The sequence below is a fragment of the Motacilla alba genome, chromosome 2 (assembly GCF_015832195.1).
Source record: "Motacilla alba alba isolate MOTALB_02 chromosome 2, Motacilla_alba_V1.0_pri, whole genome shotgun sequence".
NCBI lineage: Eukaryota > Metazoa > Chordata > Aves > Passeriformes > Motacillidae > Motacilla > Motacilla alba.
The window spans coordinates 31,735,510-31,759,364 of NC_052017.1; the positions used below are offsets into that span (position 1 = coordinate 31,735,510).

At 39.8% G+C, this 23,855-nt stretch overlaps 1 protein-coding gene across 3 annotated transcripts in view; it reads right to left on the reverse strand.

The window, feature by feature from the left end:
- Positions 1-23,855, reverse strand: part of IGF2BP3 (insulin like growth factor 2 mRNA binding protein 3) — a 110,954-nt gene that overhangs the window by 24,183 nt on the left and 62,916 nt on the right. For all 3 annotated transcript variants that reach the window (XM_038128091.1, XM_038128093.1, XM_038128092.1), the window contains 7 exons: positions 16,986-17,037; positions 16,829-16,892; positions 8,379-8,663; positions 6,078-6,212; positions 5,388-5,510; positions 2,832-2,967; positions 879-1,010 (listed from right to left, as the gene is read on the reverse strand). In XM_038128091.1, coding sequence (XP_037984019.1) covers positions 879-1,010; positions 2,832-2,967; positions 5,388-5,510; positions 6,078-6,212; positions 8,379-8,663; positions 16,829-16,892; positions 16,986-17,037 — 927 coding nt within the window. The remainder of the gene's footprint in view (positions 1-878; positions 1,011-2,831; positions 2,968-5,387; positions 5,511-6,077; positions 6,213-8,378; positions 8,664-16,828; positions 16,893-16,985; positions 17,038-23,855) is intronic.

Sequence of the window (23,855 nt, forward strand, 5' to 3'; positions counted from 1 at the left end):
TTGTAAAGCTCCGTCATCTACTTCTTAAGAGACTTGTTAGAATTGTTTAGAAAATTCACCTTGCGCTGAGTTGCTAACAACCACCAGCACCAGAAACAGGAAAGAGACGAAAAACATCACCTTCTCCTTGTAATGAGATTGTCTTTTCTTGAAAGCAAAGCACCATCTCAGCTCCAGACAGACTCTGGAGCTTTGTGATTCAATGAATCACCTTCTGCTCCATAGCAAAATCCCTCATTTATGTTTACTAATCAGCACAGAATTTGAGTAAGATTCTATTAAACTTTTTCATATATATTTTTAGACAGCAAAGTATCAAGTAAATCACAGCTTTCTGGAGATCACTCCATGCATTTTACATCCTATGTATTTAGCAGTATTGCATTTCAACAGGGCATTTATAAAACTGCTACATTCAAACACACACTTTAGCTACACATAGATCCCCACTTCATGACAAGAGATCATTTCTTTTCCTTCCATACCACAAGGAATAAAATTGCAGATTAGCATTATTAATTGCAAATTCCAGCAATTTTGAAATGCTATTTTATGTGAGAGTTCTTTCAGCAATAATTCAAATTCTATATAAAATGAAATCTAACACTTTTCTAAGCAGCACTATCTTCCAGTGTCACTGAGCATTTCACTAGAAAAGCAACTGCTCCCAACGACAGCCTCATGAAATACTTTTCAGTGTGCAAACAAGAAGGCAGACAACATTTAGAAAAATGACAGAACACAGCTAGCAAAATATCCTTCCAGATTTTCAGGGGAAAAAAGGCACAATATGCAGCATTCCTTTTAGTTTTGAACTGCAGCATTGCAGAGATTAGTATCACCATCCACTAACCATCCAAAATCAGAGCTTCCCTTACCCCAAAAGGTGGATACGAAGCAGCAGCAGCAGCGGAGGCAACACTCACTGCGGGAGGTGGTATTCCTGAAGAAGAGGGTGGGAACAGACCCAAGGCATTCAGATTTAATCCAGGAATTAAATGTGCTTGAAGCTGCAATGGCAGAAGAGTTAAGATTTAGAGTCCTGGTTATTAACTTTAATAAATTCCTAGCTGGCATATGCTACTAACTTTTTGGGATGTTATTTAAAAAATAATCATTTCTCTTACCCAAAGGACTCTCCTTCAAACCAGTTTCCTAGGCACATGTACAGACCAATAACATTAAAAACACGTAGTAGGAAAGGCAGATGGGGATCACTTGCTACAACTTAGTCATCAAAACACATTTCAAATTTTACAGCAAGATGTTCAGATAATAGTACTATTTCCTTTCAGAGTGAAAATTTATCAGAAAAACAGTAGTTTTGTCCTTATACTAAAAAGACAGCCCTGTAGGAACAGAGAAAGAACAGATCATACACAAAGCTCTGCTTTTCTTACACTAGGGGAACACATATGTGACACTATCACCCCATCTTCCCTCCCTTGCAAAAGGTGAAGTGAGATACTTCCAGCAATTGCTGGGAAAGGATCAACTATAAAGTTGCATGTCCCTTGCTTGACCACACCTGAGAAAAGTGACATCATCATGTGGTAGGAAGCCTTTGTTGTCTGATACAAAACTTGTCAGCACCCTTTTCCAGATTATTATTCAAAAATATGAATATGCTTTAGAAATATTTCAGCTAGAGAGACAGATGCTATCTCAGGCCATTAAGATAGGTCAATCACAAGACACTAAAAAACCTCAAAACTTCTCCACCTCAGAAACTACCTTAATAATCACTACAAACTAGACTCGAAATCTGTATGGTAACAGAGGTAGGTTTTTGACTTTCCATACCTTTGCCAATAGCAATACAGTCTCTAACTCACCCTATGTTCCTGCTTGTTATATGAAACAAAAATGCACCACTATTGAATACTTTATTCCTCACAAGTATCTCATGTATTGCAATTTGCTTTGTGTGGAGAAGGCGGGGGGAAAAGTGGGGAGAATATTCACTTGCTAGGACAAGCATGAACAACAGACATTTCTAGAAAGTCAGGAGTACTGTAAACTGAAAAAATATTTCCATTCTAACTGGAAACCACAAGATTTGGATACACACGCATATACAATGCTTTTTCTAACTATCAAAAATCTCAATCATTTCTCAGTATGCATTAATAATTCTTTGGCAAACTGATGAGGTATGTTGTTTTCATTATATAATCACTAATCATCTTCAAATTGCTAAATGCCTTTATCATCTATATCAAGAAAAAAACCTTAATAAGACCTTCTTAAATAAAATAATTAAAAACAGTAGAGATCTTTCTTCCATACATTATTATGCTATTTATGTGATGAGACTGAATCACTATTTTAAAAAACACGCAAGCCAGAGCACATAAGCCACAACAGCAGAAACACACCCTGCTTCAGGTCCTTGCAACAAGAAAAAAATTAAATGCTCATTAATTCTCAGTCTAAATAAACTGCTCAGTTCCCCCATTCAAAAATAAACCAGAAAAGGCTTCCATTAAAATAGCACACATAAATAAATAACAAAAATGCTTGCCCACACTCCCACAAATAAATGAGGCAACAGAGAGGCTGCAACAGAAAATTCTGATGTGATATTAGGGCAAAAAAGTCATCATGAGAGCAGTGAGACAGGGCACAGGCTGCCCAGAGACACTATGGGTTTTCTATCCATGGAAGTGTTAAGGAGAACACAAGTCCCCACACAACCTGGTTTAACTTTGAAGTGTGGCCCACACGAAGCAAACCCACTGCTGGGCCAGGTGACCTCCAGGGGTCCCTCACACCCCAAATCCTCCTGTGCTTTTAATCCCAGAAAGAGCCCACACTCAAAGGAAACTCACATTCATAGCAGCAATATCATTTTCATAGGACTCCCTGATTTTCTTCATGATTTCTTCCTCAGCCTTGGCACAAGTTTCAATACTGCCTTTGACTGTAATGGTCCTTTCTGGATTATAGAGTGTCAAGTCCTGCAATCTGCAAATGACACAGAAGCACAGTTAATTAGCAAACAAAGAAGATAATCCAGATTTATCATTTGAGTGCAACAACATCCAAGCGTGTCGAGTTTGCCCTCCAAAGATTGTAGTATCAATTCATTACAGGGCTCAAACGCAGAACTCGGAGATTATCTAGGGAAACTCTGTCCTCGTGGGAAACACAACAAAGCCCTCACAGCAAGGTTTGGCATGGGGTGGCTGGGACATATTTAGGTGCTGCACAAAACGGAGGCACCACGCCGTGCATGAACACACAGAGCCGCTGCAGGGCAGCGCAGCAATGTCACACTTCACACTCCACACCCCCACTACCACAGGGAGAGGGCTTCAGCCACTCATTTTAGACATCCCAGAAACACACCATAAAAACATTCTTTCCTTGATAACTATGGTGTATTCCTTAAGGAAACTGGAGCAAGCCCAGCCTCAGTGAAACTGCAGGAGGGCCTCCAAACCCTCAAAATGGGAAAAAGAAAAGCTGTGTGCAAGTCAACATTTGCTGCTCAACACTAGTAACTCCTCAGGGAAAAGGAAAGGGTGACATCATTAAACCAGTGCTCAATTTGGCAATAAATCTAACCCACTGGGATAACATGGATTAAACACACTGGGAAGCCATGGCATAGCCATGTACTGAGAAAAGGTGGAGGGGTGAAGACAAAGTCCAGAGCAGGATGCAGGAGTGAGGAAGCCCATGGCAGGAAGAAGAGAGGAAGCAGCACACGAGGCCTTGCCTTCCTGCACAGCAGGCAGCGTGGCAGCCTGCACAGCTCAGCCAAGCAGCGGCAGGCACAGAACACATCCACTAAGCAGTCCTTAACTCTCCAGTGCATGAGCACCAAAGTGCTGCCTCAGGAAGGAAACTGTTGGGAAACATCCCAGAGACAAGTGGAAACGCTTTCCCAAACCAGCTACCTTACTTTAAATTTATGGACAAGCTTACCAAAAAGCCTGAATGAGGAGATCATGCGAAAGACTAGTTAGAAATAGCAAAATCAATGGGCATATATGCTCTCATTTTTGTATTGATTACACCAGATGACTTCAGGGGGCTATTTTAGGCATAGTATGACAAATATAATCTTGAGGCCAAGATTTTAATGCAAATAAACCTTTAACTCACTAAATTAAAAAATACTCTCTAGCTGTTTACAGACATGTTATTTGTGTCATCATCAATAAAGACAAGTGAGTTTCATGGAATGAAGACCATTTTTTCATGTACTCTGTACACATTTTTTCCCCTTTTAGCATTAATGGTCTGTATACTTTTTGCAGACAAAATGTTTATGCAAACACATTCAAGAGAGCATGCTGGCCTTATAAAATCTGTTATTGAAGCACACTTATTTAGGAGCTTTTTCTCTATTTATTTCTCTTCCTCAGACTAATTCCATAAACACTTACACACCTTTAAGGAAGGCCTCAGGTGCTTTCATCCAAATTTGTTTTCCTCTTTTTGAAGAGCCACATTTACTCCCAGCTTCCTTGTCCTCATTTGAGCTATTTCCTGCACTACTTTTTTTGTCTCCTGCATGTATTCACACCTCTTCATACATCTTCATGTGTCTTCCAAACCTTTTCCCTTTCCTACAGCCTGTAAGCCTAATTCTCACCCTTCCTGGCTAAAGCCAAATCCAGGATGCCTTCAAATGCTTGGAAGTTCATGCCAGAACATTCATTATTCAGAACAGGAGGTTCTCTGAAGATATTACTCCAGGGTAAAACTACTATTGACTGCCAAGCTTCTACAGAGATGTTAATCTAATCAGTGATTTACAGATTTCCAGTAAAGGTGAAAACTCCTGTTTAATCTCAGCTAAATTTGAACAGGTCTCAGTTACCCTCACAAACTCAGAACAAAAAAATCTACTACTTTGCAGCAGACTAGCCAATGTATTGTAATTTGGCTGTTAGTGGTCAAGAGGGACAGAACTGCTACTGAAGATACCCTTTTCAGTATTCATTTGCTCTATTTCTTTCCCTCTAGTCCAAAAATTTAATATATACTGGAAACTAAAACATCACTAATTTCACTCATTTTCACACATAGCTCAGAACTGATCCAGACTTATAGTTTCAAACACTCATCATTACATATGGCATAATATGTTAAAAACAACTGACACTTAAAATATAGTCTAACACAGGCTCCACATAGCCTATGTTATTTTTAGGCTTGCTCTTGACTGAGTTTACAATGAAGATTCACTGTTTACAGAAAATTTAACTGAGCTTAAGTAACAGTTTAATCCATATGATGGAAAGGCCTCTGAAGGGCTGTTATCTCAGCCCTCAGCACACAGAATATTTTTCTAAGAACTCTGTACCTGAATGTCCCACAGCACCATTGCTGCCATTTGACACCTCACTGAAAATTAGACCAGCAAAACTTACGGTGATATTGTGATTTTAGTATCTGTGTCCTGTTCAATTTTCTTCAGGTTTCTTCCTTCTTTGCCAATAAGTCGGCCGACAAAGTTGTTGTGTGCCAGTATCTTCAAGGGAATTTCTTCTGTACTGTAATGGAAGTTATGCCTAGTGAGACTTTTGGAGACCAGAGTACAAGCTTTTATGCGTGTTATGGATGAATTTAATTTTCATAGAAATATCCACAACTCCTGTTCGCATGTTTTCACTGGGTGCAGAACAAGTCCAGGTGCAATGGGCTTTCCAGCACTATCACCTATAGCTAAATTGCAACATACCTTCAACTAAATACAGCTCAGACTGAAGTAACCAGAGCTGTTGGGAGGGAAGAAATAGATCTTAAAACTTTTAGTGAGGGCTCACAACTTGTTATGCTCGCTTGGACTAAGAGCTGTCAGTTGCTCAAGAAACTTCCATATTTGCTCCAGCTCACCTCAAAATCACAGCCAGACAACAACTGAAATCATAGAAGCATGCTGGGGCTAATTAAGCAAGTAGATTGTCCTGTAAGGTAAAATACCTCAGTTCCTTTACCGACTTAGATACGGATAACAGCAAATATTCACTTGTTAACAGCTTTAAAGACTACACTTTTAAATTGAGCTGGTGAGAATTCAGGATTTTTAATGCTTCCACAATGAAATGCTTTTTACTCACAATTTAGTATCTTGAGCTTCCTTTTGCATGATCTCCATAATAATTTTACAAGCTGTTGAGCAGCCTTCAGGAGTTGAGTGGATGGTAATTGGTTTCTCAGCAGCACCTGCATTCTCTTTACGATGAATATCAATTCTTGAAAGAAAGAAAAACACTAACTGTAACCACATACTCTATGGTAAGCCTTGTGTATTTCCAACTGTCATAAAACTAACTTATTTTGAGCTAACAGTGACTATATATTACTGCTTGAATTTTGAAAAGCTTATGACTACTTAAGCATATCATAAACACAAATTTGTGTGTTATCAAGAGCCTCTGCTATCCTGATTTTACCAGCTAAACCCCACCTTTGTGGACACTGGGATCTCTTTTTCTCAGTAAACTCCCATCAAGATGTTCAGGGGAGTTGTTAGACACATAATGTGCTAAATCCCTGAAGACAACATCTCATCAAGTTTTCCCAGTGCCTCATCTCCAGTCCCACTGCTCCACTTAGAAAGACTGTGCAGCTGCAGGACAGTCACACTTTGTCCCATCTTATTTTAAATAACCTCAGCAGCAGAGTTTCCCAGCACTCCTCTGCTAGCACTTTGCATTCATCCACAAGATTAGTTTCTTATACTTTTCCAGCCTGATTTTGTCCTGATATTACCTTTACTCTACCCTCTACCACCCTGAAACTACTAGCCTTGTTCTACAACAGGTTTATGTAGTCTAAGAATTTAACAAAAATGAATTATGACCTGCATAAAGACAATGCCTTGGGTATTACTTTTCCCTGCCAATAACTGCAGCTCACATATTCTTTCCACCTCTGATTTTTGGTTTTGCCCCTCTTCCACCTGTAACACTGTTTTCTGACAGAAACAACCATGCTGCTTTTCAAGAAAACTCTATTTTTGCAATTCTTTCAAGTATTGAGAACTCATTTTGTTCCACAACACAGCATTTTCCAAGAAACCCATCTTGGCAATCCTTGGTGGAACTGAAAGTAGATGAAATTTCCTTTTTTTTTAATCTCCAAACCAATGAAAACATCATTCTTAAAGTCACATATCTGTAAAGTTAGCGACCTGCAATTATTTCTGCTCTACCCACCCTTCTTCTAGATATAAAAGCTTTCCTTATGCCAATCTTCCAGGATTTTTATAGTCCAAGAATTAGGTGTTTTATATATCACCTGAAAAATTGGTTACCCATAGAAAAATTACAACTGAGTCTTATCAGGATGCCACAAATCTCTTAAACCTGTGTTGTTAAACACGCTAAATGGTCTCCTGGGTTACATCGTGGTAATGAGAGGTTGGAAGGAGCATCATGATAATCCTGGGTTTGGGGAGGGGGGTAAGCCTGTTTGTTGGGGGTTGGGGTGTAATTAAAGAGGAGTCCCTTATCCTCATTAACTACTCTCAATACAGAGGCTCGTACCCACCCTCATTCCCCTCACACACAGCTCATTCCCAGGTCCTCCCTGCTGCAACCACGGAGCTGGGGACTCCTACAGTGGGCTGCTGAAGGCAGCATTTTAATTCTCTGCTTTTAGGGGTATCCTAGAAAAACTCTTGGAATAAGAACCCCACCTCCCTCTGCTTCTGTGCTGAGCTCTTCCTTATGGGTAGGATTTAACACTCACTGCATGGAAACAATCTCTTCCAGTGTCTCTAGACCCCAGTGCTCTAAGCTTCTTAGGTCACTTAGCAGCTTGCTTTTTGCCTCTAGTGCATTTCCTTAATCTGTGTTTTGGTGTGGTCTGCAGCTTGATAGCAACAAATGTATTTTCCAGAAACAGAGGGGGGTAAGGTATAAGAAGTAGTGAGGGGAGATAAAAAGGTTCTTGGTTTAGGTTTTTTTCCCCACACATCTTGAATTGACAACATTTACAAATCCTAAAAATGCCCTAATCAAACTAAAACTAGAATAAACACTTGAAGTACACTTGGGACACTTGGGTACCTCACCACACTGACTGTATGTCACCCAGAACAACATATTACAGCTCTTTCAGTTTCACTTTTTGTGCCAGAACCATATGAGTACATCTGTAAGCAGAACTCTCCAACAGAGTACCATCCTTCTAGCACTCCTCTTTTAAAGAGGGATAAAAAAGTCAGCTAGTATTTGAACACATCAAGGACAGAATCTAGCCCTTAAATAAATATTGCAAAATATTTCCTGTTCTGTTATCTTCATTTGCTCTCTGACCATGCAGATTAGTAACGAAGTTTTACAAACTGCTTTTTACACAAGCAACAATGACACAACATTAAAGCTATTAATCAGATTTGTAAAGTAACTTACTTGGACTGTGTCTGCTTGGTAATGTTTCTGATTGTTGCTCCTTCTTTCCCGATAATGGCTCCTACAAACTGTGTGGGAACCAGCATCCGTAGAGGAACATCCGACTGTGGTTTCTGCCGAGTGCTTGCGCCAGGTGACCCTTGCCTAGGAGGACCCCTCTGGCCAAAGCCACGTCTTCCCTGGGGATGTTGTTGTGGAGGTTGCTGGGCTGCCATCTCATCAGGGATGTATGCGACTTTCAAGGAATAGTTTTCAAGCTGAAACCCGTTCAGTTTTTCTATTGCTCTGTTTATTTGGAAAGGGGAGGAGAGAGGAGATTAAGAAAAGCCCCACGAGCACACGCAGGGCTTTATGAAATGACACATTACTCAGACGTAGACTTCTGTCCTTTCTAACTTCTGTGGTGAAACTAAAAACACATTCCAAGATTAAAAGTTACATTTGAAATTCTTCAGCCAAGATTTTGATTACACAAAGCCACCGTATTAAGAACTACAAGTTAGCTCTTGCTTGTCCTGGGCTTCTATGCACTTTAAAGGTTTTGCTGGTCCAACCCTATCAGCAAAACCTCACAGGAGACAGAGCTTAAACACTCAAAAGCATTCTTTTGCCTGATTTAATTTAAATCAATTTCCCAAATAGAATTAAAGCTGCACCAGAGGGAAAACTTTTTAGCTGCTATCACAGCACCTTCATTAGGGTTTTTGCCAGCACAGCTATTTGGCTGGAGCTTTCGCAATAACTGATATAGCTGCGACAGGAATGAAAAAAACCACATTTTTATGAAAGAAGAGAGCACCTTCACCTCAGCAGGAAAGGAAGCACTCAAAGCCTGTCAATGGCATCTGAAATGCCCCTTAGACTGCAACAGCACCTTGCAACTTCCTAATTAGTCTTGTTGTAGGTAGGTTTAAAAGTTAACAAGGAAATTAAAGCCCCATGTCTATGTTAAACTCTCCATGAAAGCAAAGTTGTTAGAAGGCATTTAAAATGTTGTTTCAATTTCTCTTCTTCTTTTAGTAAAGCACCACAGAGGGATACTGCCCAAATGTACACAACCCTCTCTCACCGTGGTCCCTCATGCTGAAAACCTCCAGGTCAGTCAGCATTCTCTCTGCTCTGTCCCTCTTCCTAAATAAGGACAAGTCTGCAGGTGTTCTTGGGTCTCCTCTTCATAGGAGGAACACAATTCAACTCAAAAATTACAGATTTACAGGAGGTACAATACCTTCCACTCACAAACAGAGCAGAGTCAATAAGACTAAATATCTAGCAAACAGTAGGAATAACTAAGCTACATGCAACACATTGATAAACCAGTGGAATAAAATAAATACATTTGTCCCAAAAAGGCATTTTAAGTTTTGCTACAACAAACACTACTATTCAGATTATCAGTAATATACTGATCACTGAAATATGCACTAATATGGGGTAGTTTATAAATGCCAGACTTAATATTGGACCAAAGATTACTGACAGATTTTATTTAAAAACAAAATTTAAATTAAAGGCCATCGTGGGAGGAAGGGAGTCTCCATCTCTCATTAAAGAACTCACCAATATTTTCATTAAAAAGCTCCAACAACCATATGCTCTGGAGCAAGGCCTCTGAATTCAAAAACTTAACCCAGCCCCTCCATTCATACACATTTGCAGGACACTACTGCCAGTTTAACAAACATTAGCAACACTTTTATGCCTGCCTCTACTACGGAGATAAAGGATGATGATAGCCAATTGCCCACATTTTTGAGGGCAGCAAGTGAAAAATACTATTTGTCTCCTGGGTGTCCCATTTGACAGTCTGGGTCACAAGCAGCTGTTGAAGCCCAGTTAAGAAAGAAGTGGTATTTGGATACCAAGGATAACAGGTCCCTCATCTCCCAGGGGTTGAGCCAGCATCCTCAAAATACTCCAGTCTGACAATAAAGAGCTTATGAGAAAACAAGTAATTTGTGTCTTTGGAACAATATTTAATAAGGGCTGATAATAAATAAGGCCCAAGGCAATGCCAATGAACAAAGAAAGCAAAATATTGAATAACTGATCACTGTTCATTAAATACTTCCGTTAACCAAATGAGACACAGGTCCTTTGGGAATTGCCAGGAGTGTAATTACTCCCATAATAGAAGAATCCTTTAAAACAAGTGGCAAATGAGCTGGATTAAAATTTGGTGAGGTTATTTCAGAGCTGACATTTTTAATCTTTTACTCCATGGGCTTTGAAGAGCATTTTGTTACAGAATAAAACATGTTTACAAAACAGGAAGAGCAGTGAGCAGACTAGTGAGACTTGTGTTTCTATGGATTTGTCTCAATTTTTAATTTCTCCATAGATTTCCAATGTCTGAAAGGCATTTCACTGAATTGTCTCTCTCTCTGGACACCCTACTTGGAAAAGGGGTCTGAGACATTTCCTTTCTATACACCCTGAACAAACCAATTTCTCATTGGTAGCAAATATCCATGACCTCTGTTTCTCGGTTGAGTTTCACTGAAATCAACCAGAAAGCTAAATTTCTACCAGGAAGGAAAACGGCACTGCCAGACCATCCAGTTGCACAAACCCTGTTTCTTTTGGAATCAAACATCAGGATGTTGGAGAGATGAACACCAACAATTTTGCAAATGTGCTGATAGGCTCCAGATTAACGTCCACCCCAACTCATTTCCCTCCACGCATTTATTTGACAAGTTCAGGCATTGCTTCTTTCCCAAAATGCGTCAGCCTCCTCCGGCTTTAAAACATCTTTGACCAGAATCCCAGCATTAACACAAAACCTGACAGTAAATCAGTGCAACAGACTTCTCACTCTTCCTTAGAAGTGGTTGGGAAAGGAAAGACAAGGCTTATTGTTTGCAGCCAGGCTTCATACCTATCATGCTTTCACAAAAAACACTTTACAGCAACATGTATATACACACACACACATATATATGTGCACCACACTTTTCCTAGAAAGAAGAATTTTTCTTCTTAATAACAATTTATAAATTGCTAAATGGTCCCATATGTCTGTAAGTACCTTAAATTCAAAGCAAACTGAGAAAAGTTCATTTGCCATTGTGGAAAATTAATTATGTCAGCCGTGAACAATCTCTGGCCACCAAAGCCATATGATGACATGGAAAAATAACACACTAATTCACCCTGTGAGTCACTGAGTTCTCCATATTTTACAGCCTGGCTTGTTTTATAATTTGACTTGTTCAAATGATGGAAAGTCAGAAGAATAATCAGTAATGAAATACTGATCTCTCAAACCTTTTGTGGAACTGGTATTTCCTGGGTACATGGTTCCATATTCTACACTGATTTGAGTACACACAGTGGAATGCCAAGGTAACCGATTTGCAGTGGATGAAGAACATACACTGTTCTAGTGCATTTCTTACAGAGAAAAAAACCCAGCTTTTGAAAGGTCCCTTTGGCTGTTGATTCTGGCCTTCACCTTCCAATATTTGACAATTTTCACTAAGCTTTTAAAGTACTGTCATACACTTCAGCTGTTCTGGACTAATTTTCACCAATTTTGTGGCACAAAACATAGGGCTAGAATTAGGCAATGTGATGATTCAGCAGCCCTTCAGCACCATAACAAGCTCAATTTTAGAGGCATCCAGGCACTGCTTTGGGGGCTGGAGAGACAGATATGGAAGAAAACACAGGAAGAGACAAGTGGTTAAGAACTGTCTTCTAGACGGATGCAAAATTCCTGTAGAACAGCATCTAGGACAGCACTTGCTATCAGGAGAGCCAGCCTTACTCTCAGGGGAAGTCTGAGCCTCTGCTCAAAGCAGGTGACCAGCTCTTCACAGCACTAGGTGCATCTCTTTCAGGCAAAGCTATTGTCATTGCTGCAGTCCATCAAACACAGGTTACATCAAGCTCCTTCTGTAAAGCACACACTCCTCTCACTGACTGACCACCTTGAGAGCTCCAGAACACAGCAACACCACCTCTGCCCTTCACAAAGACCTCTGCCTCCCCAAGTGCTAGTGGGTCTCCTTCCATGAGCACAAGTTAACAAAGGCCATGCAGACTACCTCTGTCAGGGAGCACTGCTGAAACAACCCACAAAACATCTTTTACACAGAGGCTAAAAGCCTAAAGACTCACTCAGTGAGGGCAAAGATGAAGAAAAATTCAGTTACCTGCCCCATTAAGAGGTGCCCTCCTTCCCGAAGTCATCATTTAAAATTTATATTTAGTAGAAATAGAAAATGTTTCCATTTCACATACCAGCGAGAGCTGGTACACAGAAATCTCTTAGCATAGTTCTGAATTTTTTAATAAAATTAATTCATTAAGAGACTGCAGCAACTACTGTCTATGCACTGATAAGATGGATAGCAGCCCGGCTTATGCTTATGTGACACCTGCTCAGAACCAAGAGTTCCTACACAAAAATGAAACCCTTAAACAAGTATTCTGTAAATAAGTCACCTGAGTTTTTCCCATCAAAATGACATCTCACCACTGTCCTCTCAAGAGCTCCCTACAAGAGGATGCTTGCCCAGCCTTCTCCCTTGGATGATACTGGAAGATAAACACCCTAGATAAATTATTACAGTAAAAGCATCAAGTCTTGTGCTGGAAATCATTCTTCCACTGATAGCATGATGACACCAAGCAATAGAAGGAGAACATATTTCACTCGCTCATGCAGCTTTAACATACACCACTTTTTTCTCGTCCCTGAACAGATACAATTGCATATGAGTAGACATACACGGCAAATTTTCTTTAGCATAATTTTTTTTTAAGTTAAATAAAAATATAGGTTTCACCAGTACTTCTGAAAACAAAGCCAAAATGAAACCTAAGCTTATAATACACCACTGAATTTTCAGTATTATCATTCCTATGGCAACATTAGCCCTGACCCACAGTGGCATGTAAAAGTATTAGTTATGTGAACCCTCATTCATTCAAGGATACATGTTGTACATACACACACAGATGTGTGCTTCATTGAAAGGGTAATAAAAAAATTTTTGCAAGTATTCTGATTAAGAGGTGATCACTAGTGGACTTCCAAAATCATGGGTAGAGCTAAACCTTGTAGCCTGTACTAGACTCCTACATACTGGAATCTTTGGGGGAGGGAAAGGGAAGGTGGTATAACTTCTGAAGATAGCAGCCATAATTTAGGTGGCAGCACGTCACAAGGACACAGTCTGCATGTCCTGCTGGTTGCAGTCAGGGATTGATACTGGGAGAATGGGGGTAGTCTTTTGGCAAGCATGTCCCAGGCTGCCTCAGCACCTGCATGCAGCTGGTTGGGTTGTGCAGGGTGAACCACAGGCTCCAGGCTCTGTCCCTCACCCTCTTCTCTCTTCCAAATATTCCACAACTCACCACAACATTCAATCATTGCCTATGCCACAGCAGTGCATGTGCTTTGTAAAGCTCTCTCCAGTTTCTGGGAAGGAGAGCACCAGGGACAGTTTGAGAGCTGGAACAAATCTCTCCTCCTCCCAAGTGTTTGCAGGAGAGGAGAGGAGGGATGTGGTGTCAGACCGGGTAGTGCCACCCTTTTCTTTGCTACTCACAGTGCTAGAGAGTAAAGGGTGGCTTTCCAAGGCCCACACCCTGCTCTGCACATCCCTCCACAATGCTCCTGGGCTGCCAAAAGGTACCTGATCTGCCATGCTGGCTCTCTTGCTCTGGGGTCACAGCAGCAGCATCCTGGTTTTTCTGACAAGACGGGCTGTGCGTCTCCAGTTAGGAAAGAGGCACCGCCACAACAGGTCAAAGACACAGACCTCTGTCCCAGCTAGAAGTAAGGAACTGTGCACACCTCAGATTTTGGGTACTGGGTGCTCTAAGACTTCTTTTTCAAAAAGACTGCAGCAATCTTCAGTGTTTTCATTTTCCAAGTTAATTTTGGGTGCAGACCTGAATAGAACGTGCCACAGCTGTAGTACCAGCCTAGAGGAAAAAACCTCTGCCACAACTACTTAGATTTGCAAGACAGAAGACAGCTTAGTTTCCCAGCTGGGTGGAACAGACAAGTTTTAGTCAAAAGTACCGTCCTCCAAGCAATGCATACCTCACTTGCTTAGAACTGCTTATCAAAAGTATCTCCAGATTGTGTTACAGCACCCTCACCGCACACTGCCAGTACACACTCCAACAGTCATGGCAATGCCATACAGATATCCAGCAAGGAAGTAGCCAACTTTGCATGTTCTGTCAGCCAACACTACTGTGAGCTTAGTGGGTGCATTGCAAAAACTACAGCAGAGGTGCAGTTAGAACTAGGGACCCACTGTATGGGGCAGCATAGATATCTTCATGTCATGGTGTTTGATCCAAAAGCCGTGGCAAAGCACCATTTACCCTAAAGAGCTGAATTCCAAACTACAAAGCTTGTAACCAGCTGCTGACTCTTTGCAGCCCTAAACAGCTTTTGATAGAGTCAGTTCTTGTTACTGCATGTCCTTCATAGGATGACCAGCGCTGCCTTTATCAGCTATCAGCGCTTGCACACTGCTCCCTCTCCACTGCCATCCCCCACGGCCAGTTCCAAGAAGCAAAGCTAGGTCAGGTCTGGGAAAACCATTTCACTGAAACAGCACTGCAGTCACTATGGAAAACCCACACACACGCAGGTCCTATAGTGAGCCTTCATTCCAATTCCTCAGTTTTTCTCCCTAAAATTACCTTGATCTAGACACTCCTCCTAGGGGTTTCTAAACATTTGCAAGGTCACCTCCCAAACTCAGACAATCTGAGCTAATATTTTTTGTACATAATATGGACTCATCTGCTTAGAAAACCTGTGTCATGTGAAACCATTCACAAATGCAAATCAATGCTCCTCCACTTTCCCTACCTGTTCCAGGGAACCAAACTGCCACCATTCAACCTGTATTACTTCAGCTCCCCTACAACATGCATGCTGCATGCCAATTTGCCTGCTACAAAATCAAGAGGTTCTTATTTAGTGTCACACGGTTTCTTATGAAAAAGAAAAAAATATCTTAGACACTTCTTCACGGTCTTTGCTTATCTCAGCATTTCATTGGGATTGACCTTAAAATTTAGCACTTAAAGTTAGGGAATAAACTGTTGTTTTCATCTTCAGAAGGGAGTGCATAAGTCCAGGAACCCACATCACAGATGACAGCTCAAAAAAAATACTACACTTCTTTCCATGGTACTTTTAGTACTTCCTTATATTTTCAAAGGAGAAACCGGCACATGTAGTACTAATCTGTAACATTGCACTGCAAGTTCCTTCAGAACTAGAAATACAGCCTCTCTTAATTGCTATGCAACAGAATCAAAAGCCACAGAAGAACCTGAAGAACTTGTTAGAACAATTCAGGTTTTGAGAAAAGGTAAACAGTGAATTCAAGGAAAACATAGTTTCCTTTTGCTCCAGCATACACAGGAGATACCACTGACACAAGTTTCCCGTCACATTTGTTTGTAATACATTTACAAGTAACCTAATGCTTTGAAAGATTAAATACATGTGTTGCATTCAAGCTATGCACAGATGATAATTACCTAATTATATGTACAAATATTATTTCATTTGTAATTTTGAATTAATGCATACCATAAGCACACTCTGCATCTTAGCTGCTGGTTTTAGTTTGCCACAAGGTGGCAGAAATTTCAAAGTTAAAATAGAAAGATCATTGTAGGCTAGTCCATGAGTGGTTTTGTATGACCTGCTATGACTAGAAAGAGAGGAAGTAAGTTTATGTCACCAGGTTAAAACTTAAGAACCACACAAGTCCTTTTTTGTGGTAGAGAAGCAAAATTAAACCTTTAGCATGGTACATAATACAGATTTTTAAAGGAAAAGTATGCACAAACAATGATTAAGTAAAACATTTTTTAAAAATTAATATCTAGATTTAATGTTCTCAATTACTGAAGATACAGGCAAGAATAAAATAGGTGGCCTAAATTTTAAACTTATCAAATAAATTATTTTAGGTATACAGATTACACCTTTTGTGTGTTTGGAAGCAACATTAAATTTTCTAAGAAAAAAGCCCTGTATTCTGGTTAGAAGCTACATTTTTTTTTTTCTCTGTTATTTTTGCTATGATTGTTTGTTAAGAAACAGACACAAAACAATGAATGCTGCAAGAGGGCATCACTAAAACATGGCTAAAAAGCATCATTAAACAGTAACTCCCATCCTCTTTCACTGGCAAATTAACTTTCTGCCCTCCCCAATAAAGTAAATATCTTAAATTTTCCCATTTTTTGAAATTATTAATTTACTTTTTTTAATGAAAGAAAAGATGGTTAAAAATTGTTAATTAAGGTGAATTTCACGAGACTTTCTTAAAAGTCAAGGCTTAATTTATAGTTAAAATGGTGACGTGATCAGAAGCAAAGTCACAAAAAAGTCACAACAACATGAACTCCAAAATGCAAGTTAGGTGACAGAAACCACTAAATAAGATACTTACTGTCTAGCCTGGTCCTTATTGCCATATGTTACATTTACAACTGCAGTCTCCGTGTCAGTGTTCACTAGAAAGGAAAATGCAACAAAAGAAGGGTAAGTTCAATGTGCACTCACTTCCTACTACAGTTTTAAAAGCAAATTGAGAGTAGAAACAGTACCTTGCTCACAGTTCTCCACAGTTCCATACTGAGCTAACAAACTATCCAGCACCTATAAGAGGTAAAAGAAATGAGAGATTTGAATTTCAAAGCAGATTAACAAAACAAAAAAGCCTCTAAAAACCACCAGAATTTTTTAAATTATTGTAGGAGAATACAGATCATTTAAGACATCCATTCCAACAAAGAAAAAAGTATTATTCCAGGAAGAAGAAGCATACATTTCTTGTTTGCTCTCTCATGTCAGAAAATCTGCATTTAAAATTTCACTAATGTGAAAAAACAAAGTATAACTTCAGGAAGGCACACCTCACTGTATATTCCAAACTTTGAAAATAAGCCTTCAATAAAAATAAACCTTAAAAAAAAAAAGTCACCTGTGCAGAGGCAGAAAGAATTAGACAACAGCAAATCCAAAATAAAACTTTCTCCATGTATTCCAAGAACATATATCTAACTTTGTCCCTGTTTGGAGTTACTGGGGTTTTTCCTCCCAGCACACTTAGGTTGTACATAAAAGTGTTTTTCTCTTCCTTAGCGGGGAATTGTCTGTGTGGAGAAGGTAACAAGAATAACCAGCACATGAAGAGCTGTTTCACAATTATTTTGACAGATTTCTCAAAGATCACCATGCCAGGGGAACCACTCACAACAGTATCTTCACCATTATTTGAAAGTCACAACTAATTTTTCAGTAGAAAGCTAGAAAGAAACAGGTAAATGTACGTGACGAGAGGCCAAAGAAATCTAAATTAAGTAGCTGTATTTCACATAGTTTTATTCTTGCCAAATGGAGGATGAAGAAGGGGGAAATACACAAGCTTCTGGGGAAAAATCAGGGTGTCAGAGTATTCCAGTAAAAGCATTAACACACCCACAGTTGTACCACATCTAAAATTCACATGGTATAGAGCTTATTTTCTTCCTGGTGAGAAATAATGTTGCAGAAAATTGTGACTCTGGCAACAACTAGCACAGAGATAAGTGCAGCATTGTGGTGTATTGCATCCTAACATTTTTTCTCAAATTTAACTGATGCTGGAAAAGTTCACAATTTACACCAAGAAGTGAAAAAGTAAGCTTTCACTCCCTTCTGTAAGCAAAATGACATTTCTTCATTTAATCTCTTAAGGGGAAATGTAAGTAAGAAAGGGAGGAAACCCCTTAGGGTGAGGAAGAAAAGAAGGAAGCAAAAATAAAAGGAAGGCAGTAGGCATAAAAAAAGCATCTGTGCCACTTCCCTTTGCTATAACCAGCAATCAAGTGTGCACAAAACCCCAGCCTCTAAAAATGTAAAATTCAATCTATATCTTCATAAGATTAAAATGCCTAAATTATAATCTATCGATCTACCACACACTTTTACTACAATGTAAAAGACATTTCTATGTGCCAAACCTGAAGACAACTTCTAACAGTGCAATTTCCACTCTTTACCACCACTTTACTAAAGTTTAAACAGCACATAGATGTTTCAAAGGTAACATTTCAAACCAGGTATTTAAAAGGCAATTCATTGCTCACCAAGTTTGAGCAATGCATTACTGCTCCTAACTGCAGAATTTCCCCATCCTTCTTGTAGAGACTCTAGTAAGTTTTCTTGGCAAGAGTTTTGTTTTCATAGACAAGTTGTTAATTGTCCTCTCATTCTACAAGTAGAGATTAGCCTAGTCTGAGAGTTTCTCTTTTCAATCCCCTAAAACATAATTTTTCTGCTGCTCCTCGGATCTGACAATTGCAATCTAAGTGAATGTTAGCTCTGAAATTTGCTAAATGTTACTGAAGCAGAGATGCTCCAGGGGATTAAAATAAATTAAAAGTCCCTGGAAGATCCTTTTAAGACAATTAAAACATTGGCACAGATGAGTGGGAGAGTTGTGAGGTCTTGCAGGTCTGCAGCTGTACCTCACACAAGCCAAGAGAACCACAGGATGAGATTAGTGGAAAACCTCCTTCCATAGACTGCTTAAGGGATCCACTGAAACCGGTGGGTGAACAGAGTATCAGGTGGGGTCGGGGATTTAAAACAAGAAAAGCAAAGCTTTTCCTGGCTTAGAGATCCTTTCTGAGATGTTTGGTTGAAATAAGATACCAAAGAGTTCATTAGTCTGATAAAGCTATTCCTTTGTCCCTACAGTATGCCAACACCTGTGCTGCTCTACACCACAGACCGTGCCACAACATGAGCAAATGTGCTTAGCTGTTATGATGTTTGAACTGTGCAGACCAGCTCATGGCCACTCTGCCCCCAAAGCTGAATTGCATTTTCATCCTTATTCATACAGGCAAAGAACAGTGTTAGAATACTAAATGTACCACAACAGTTTGCTTGGTAATAATGAATCGATATGTTGTAAGGTATTTCTATATTTAATTTATATTCTGGGCTAAGCATACTTTTATATTGCAATGCACATATTAAAGTCACCATCTTCACTAAGAAAAGAAATACTTTAAAGCTGAATCCACACTACTTTTAAAAGACACATTTTATCTAAAAATGTTTGTGGATCAGCCATCAGAAACTTTTCAACACACTATCCCTTGCATCTGCTCCCAGGAACCTAAGAACTCAAGGACTGCTTCTCAGTTAAAGCTGAGGAGCAGCCCAGAATGGCCCGTACATCACACCCCTCTCCACCAGGAGTTCTCCACTTATGCTGCTCCTTAATCCTCTTCTGATCCATTTCGGTCAGAGACAGTGTCCATCTGGGCTTTAATCCAAGTGATTTGGGTTCCCACGTTTTTAAAAGAGTTGCTTTACTGAACAGACTTATGAAAAGTTTCCTCAAAGGATTGGAGCTTGCTTTAACCAAAATGAGAAACAATCTTCTTTGGTCAAAGACACTTATTCTCTACAGCACTGTCTTCAGGAGAAACTTGAATTTTCATCACCATCAGCCTCATGCAGCAGGATTTTAAGTGTGATCAACACTGCAGAGGCAGCCTTTTAACTAAAAATGCCCTAGAGTATAAAAGTTTTAGCAGCAGCTGGGGTTATGTGTGAGTGAGTATGAGGAGCAAGCTTCATGGGTGAGAACACTTTTAACTGAACCAGCTGATCCAGTTGGGGAAAGTAATTTCTGTCATATTCAAAGCCAGATCCTCTATTGTAACTCACTTTCAAAACACAGAACTCAATTCCTGCACGTGTTTCTTGATTTACATGTATTTACTGCAACAGTCAGTTTCTAGTCATGTCTTTCACTTCTTCATACGTCCCTCACTATCTTTTCCCTCTCCCCAAATTTTTCTCTCTAGCCCAAAGCCCATAGTTCTGCTGCAAAACAAACATGTTTTGTTTGAGCTGCTCTTCCGTAACACTCTTCATGTACAGCCTTGTTGGGCAATCAGAACAAAATTCAAAGCCAAGTTGGTGGTGCAGCAGCAATTCTGATGAGCAGCTGAAAAGTTTATTTGTACAAATATTTAATCTAAGCTAGAAAAAAAAAGGTCTTTCCTTTTCTTGAGCTCTCCTTCTAGCAGTTGTCTAAATTGGGTCTCCTGCTCTTGTTATAGCACAGATGTCTCTCTCACAAAAAGCTGCAGTCTTATACTGTGGACTTTCATTCATCAGGCTCTAAAAGCCAATTCTGACTTCATTATAAACAGCATTACCCTACACCAAGCCCCACAAATCAACGCTCCTTTACATGGAAAAAAAAAGGAAGGAAACATTACTCTTCAGTGAAACCGAGAGCTTGATGCACACGTTAAAATACCGCAGTTCTCGTACAGATTTCACAGGTTTAGTAGTAGCACTTTGAACAAATCAGAGCAGTTTTCTGCACTTTCAGAACAGACTATTTTATACACATTATCTTTTAGTGCTGTAGGACTTCTGCTGTACACTGTAAGGAAATTAGTCTCAAGACATCTGGTCTGTAAGCACAGTTATCCATACTGTTTCTCTCTCACACACGCACTTAGCGACAGGAATGTCAGAGTGGTGCTGGAGAACCTGAAGTTATTTTCTCCACTCATGTAGACCAAATCCATTAGACCACCACCACCCCCTTGTTTCCATGACTCCTGTGTCATGTTGACAAGGAATTAAAATTAGACAACGCAACTGAAATCATGAATAGCAGAGGCTAAAAGAGACAAAAGTATAAGTGTAATTCTGTTGAAAAACCACATAGAAATGTTTGGCTGCAAAGACTTTGAGTGTACAATGTGATTTAATAAACAAACAATTTTGATTTATTGGGGGGGAGGGGGTGAAAGAAAACAAAAGAGCCAGGTAAGGAAAGGAGGATGTGGGTGGGTAAAGAGTAGTGCTGATATCACAGATACTGAGCCTGGCTGAACCTCGAATGCCAGCTGCATACTTTCTTAATAACTAAGTCCACAAAAAAAAAAAACAAACCACCAAGCAAAAAACCAAAACAAACAAAAAAAACCCCACCATAATGCCATTTTCCATTAATTATATTAATTGAGTCTACCTAGTCTGATGTGGCCCCCACCAGGCCCTGGCGTACTAGAATCTGCAGTGCAGCAGGAGCAGACCTGGCATTTTGTGACTTGCAGGTATGACATTACCTTGGCAGAGGTGCCACTCCTTTCACAACCACACCAGCTGCCAACAACTGACCACAGCAAAAAGGCTCCTCAAAGCACCTTCAGAGTTTGGCATAATTTTTGGTTGGTAACAAGAAACAGTATCCCCAACCATGGTCCCAGCTAGCATGGCTTAACAAGAAAAATAAATTGAAGAAGCCCCTAATAAATTCCTGAAGGTTATTTTTGAAAGGTGGAATTTGGATAACACTGCATTGCCTGAATGGAGGCTGCAGTGGACAGGTGAACTCAGCTCCAGGTCACCCAGCGCATCTCCCAGCCTGGGCAGCCTCTCTGCACCACTGCCACCCCTCCACAGCCCAAACATAGCAACTTTGCCCATTTTCACCAAAGAGGTCAGAGCATGCTGGTTCCTTGTAAAGGCAAAGCAGCATGGACATACCCAATTCAGTCTGCCAGGACACAGTTATTTTTCCAAAACCTCATGAAGGCATTTGAATAGGCAAAGCCAGTCTGCAATGGCTCAATGCGCTGCAGCGTGTGGTGATGGTGTTTTTCATCTTGTAGGCCCTCCAAAACCAGTTTACTGTCTCATGAAACCATGACCCTAGTCTGGAAGAATCAGAAAAATAAGCCTGGAAGCTGCTGAAGTCATTGTTTGCACACACCAGAAAGGCAGCGCCTGAAAACAATAACTCTGGCTTATTTACCACATCCCATACAAACCCTGGAGTGAATTCTTCTCCTGGGAACTTACAGTTATATCCAAATGTTCAAAACTAATAATAAGTTTACCCTATAATACAATTCTGTTTAGGTGGCATTACCAGGGTTTTAAGAATGTAATGCTGAACCACAGAGAACAAAGACAAAATTGTCAAAGGAACTACTAATTGAGTGACCAATTTGGACACCAAGGGCTTGATTTTCCATAGTGCTCAGCACGTCTGTGTGTTCAAAGGGCAGCTTCAAAGCCACTTCTGGTAGTAAGGGGAACACGGCACTTCTGCAAGAAAGACCTCAGGCTCATCACAAGACAAGCTGAAGGCACTGTTAGCAACTAATAGCAACTTCTGCTTAGGGAGGTTAGCTCAGCACCAGAGACCAGAACGTGCAGGATTCAGTTTGCCATGGCAACAAATTCAATTCCCCTAACCAAAAGGGTTTGTCTTCCTCAAATTCCTCGACTTGCTACCAAATTAAGAAAGTGTGTGGTGAATAACTGGGTCACAACTCTGACGGACTGCTCAGGCTGGACTTGTTGGTGGCAGCAGAGCCACCCTCTGGTCCCAGCCAACGTCCCTCCCTATAGTGCTAAGAGCAAACACTAGGTCCCCATTTACCTTGCTGTCACTGCAGGACTTCTGAAATGCTCAATTAAAAGAAATAAGGAGGTAAAGGATGTTGTGGACTATTTCCATTTTGGTGTTTTGAATTAAGCAAAACATAGAAAGCAACTGAAAATAGGTCTCAGGTAGAGCATCATATGTATACAAGTATTATTACTAACTCCACATACCACATGTGTTTAACTATTTCCAGATAATACTGCTAGACCATTTACATTTTTATATATATACACAGACACAACCATGTGTATATTAAAAAAGGTAAAGGAAAGAGAGGGCTAAATGCCTTAAAACCACACTAATATGAAATAACATAAATAACACCTAAAAGTACCTGCCTTGAATCTGCTAAGTCAGAAGTTGCTTAACATATAATTACTATGATGTACCAAGAGAAGGTTGGTTTCTATAAAAAAAAAAGGAATCCAACAAGTATAAGCAGCATGATAAATCATTACAGATAACATCAGCATCAAAACTCCCTCCCTCTCCTTTTTTGTAAAAAAATAACTCATACAATAGAAAAATCCACTGAGAGAATATTCTAATAAAGCTCTGAAAATAGAAGAAATTTTAAAAGAAATTTTTGGGCTACAAAATTAGCCCAGGTGCTGAATACAGCACACAAAAAGTTCTCATGTGCTTTCATGTTCCCACATTATACCCTAAGCTGGAAATAGTCTCTTTAATGTCTGATGAAGAAGAAAGATTAGTGTACATTATGCTAAGGATGCATGAGATGGAGAAAAAAATCATAGTATCAAGGCTGACAAATGGCATTAAATGGTCTGCAAGGCTAAAAAAAGTACTTGAGAAATGTTTAAGAGAAAAGAAAAAAAAACCTCACTTATTAGATGCATGGGTGGCCTCCTTCACAAAGAGATTAAAGGGAGCAGGATAATTCAGTTTGGAAAGGAGTGAGAGGGAATATGATACAGGTATTATGAAATAACGAATCATGTAGTGGTGGCCAAATTGGCAGCTTCTATTCACCCTT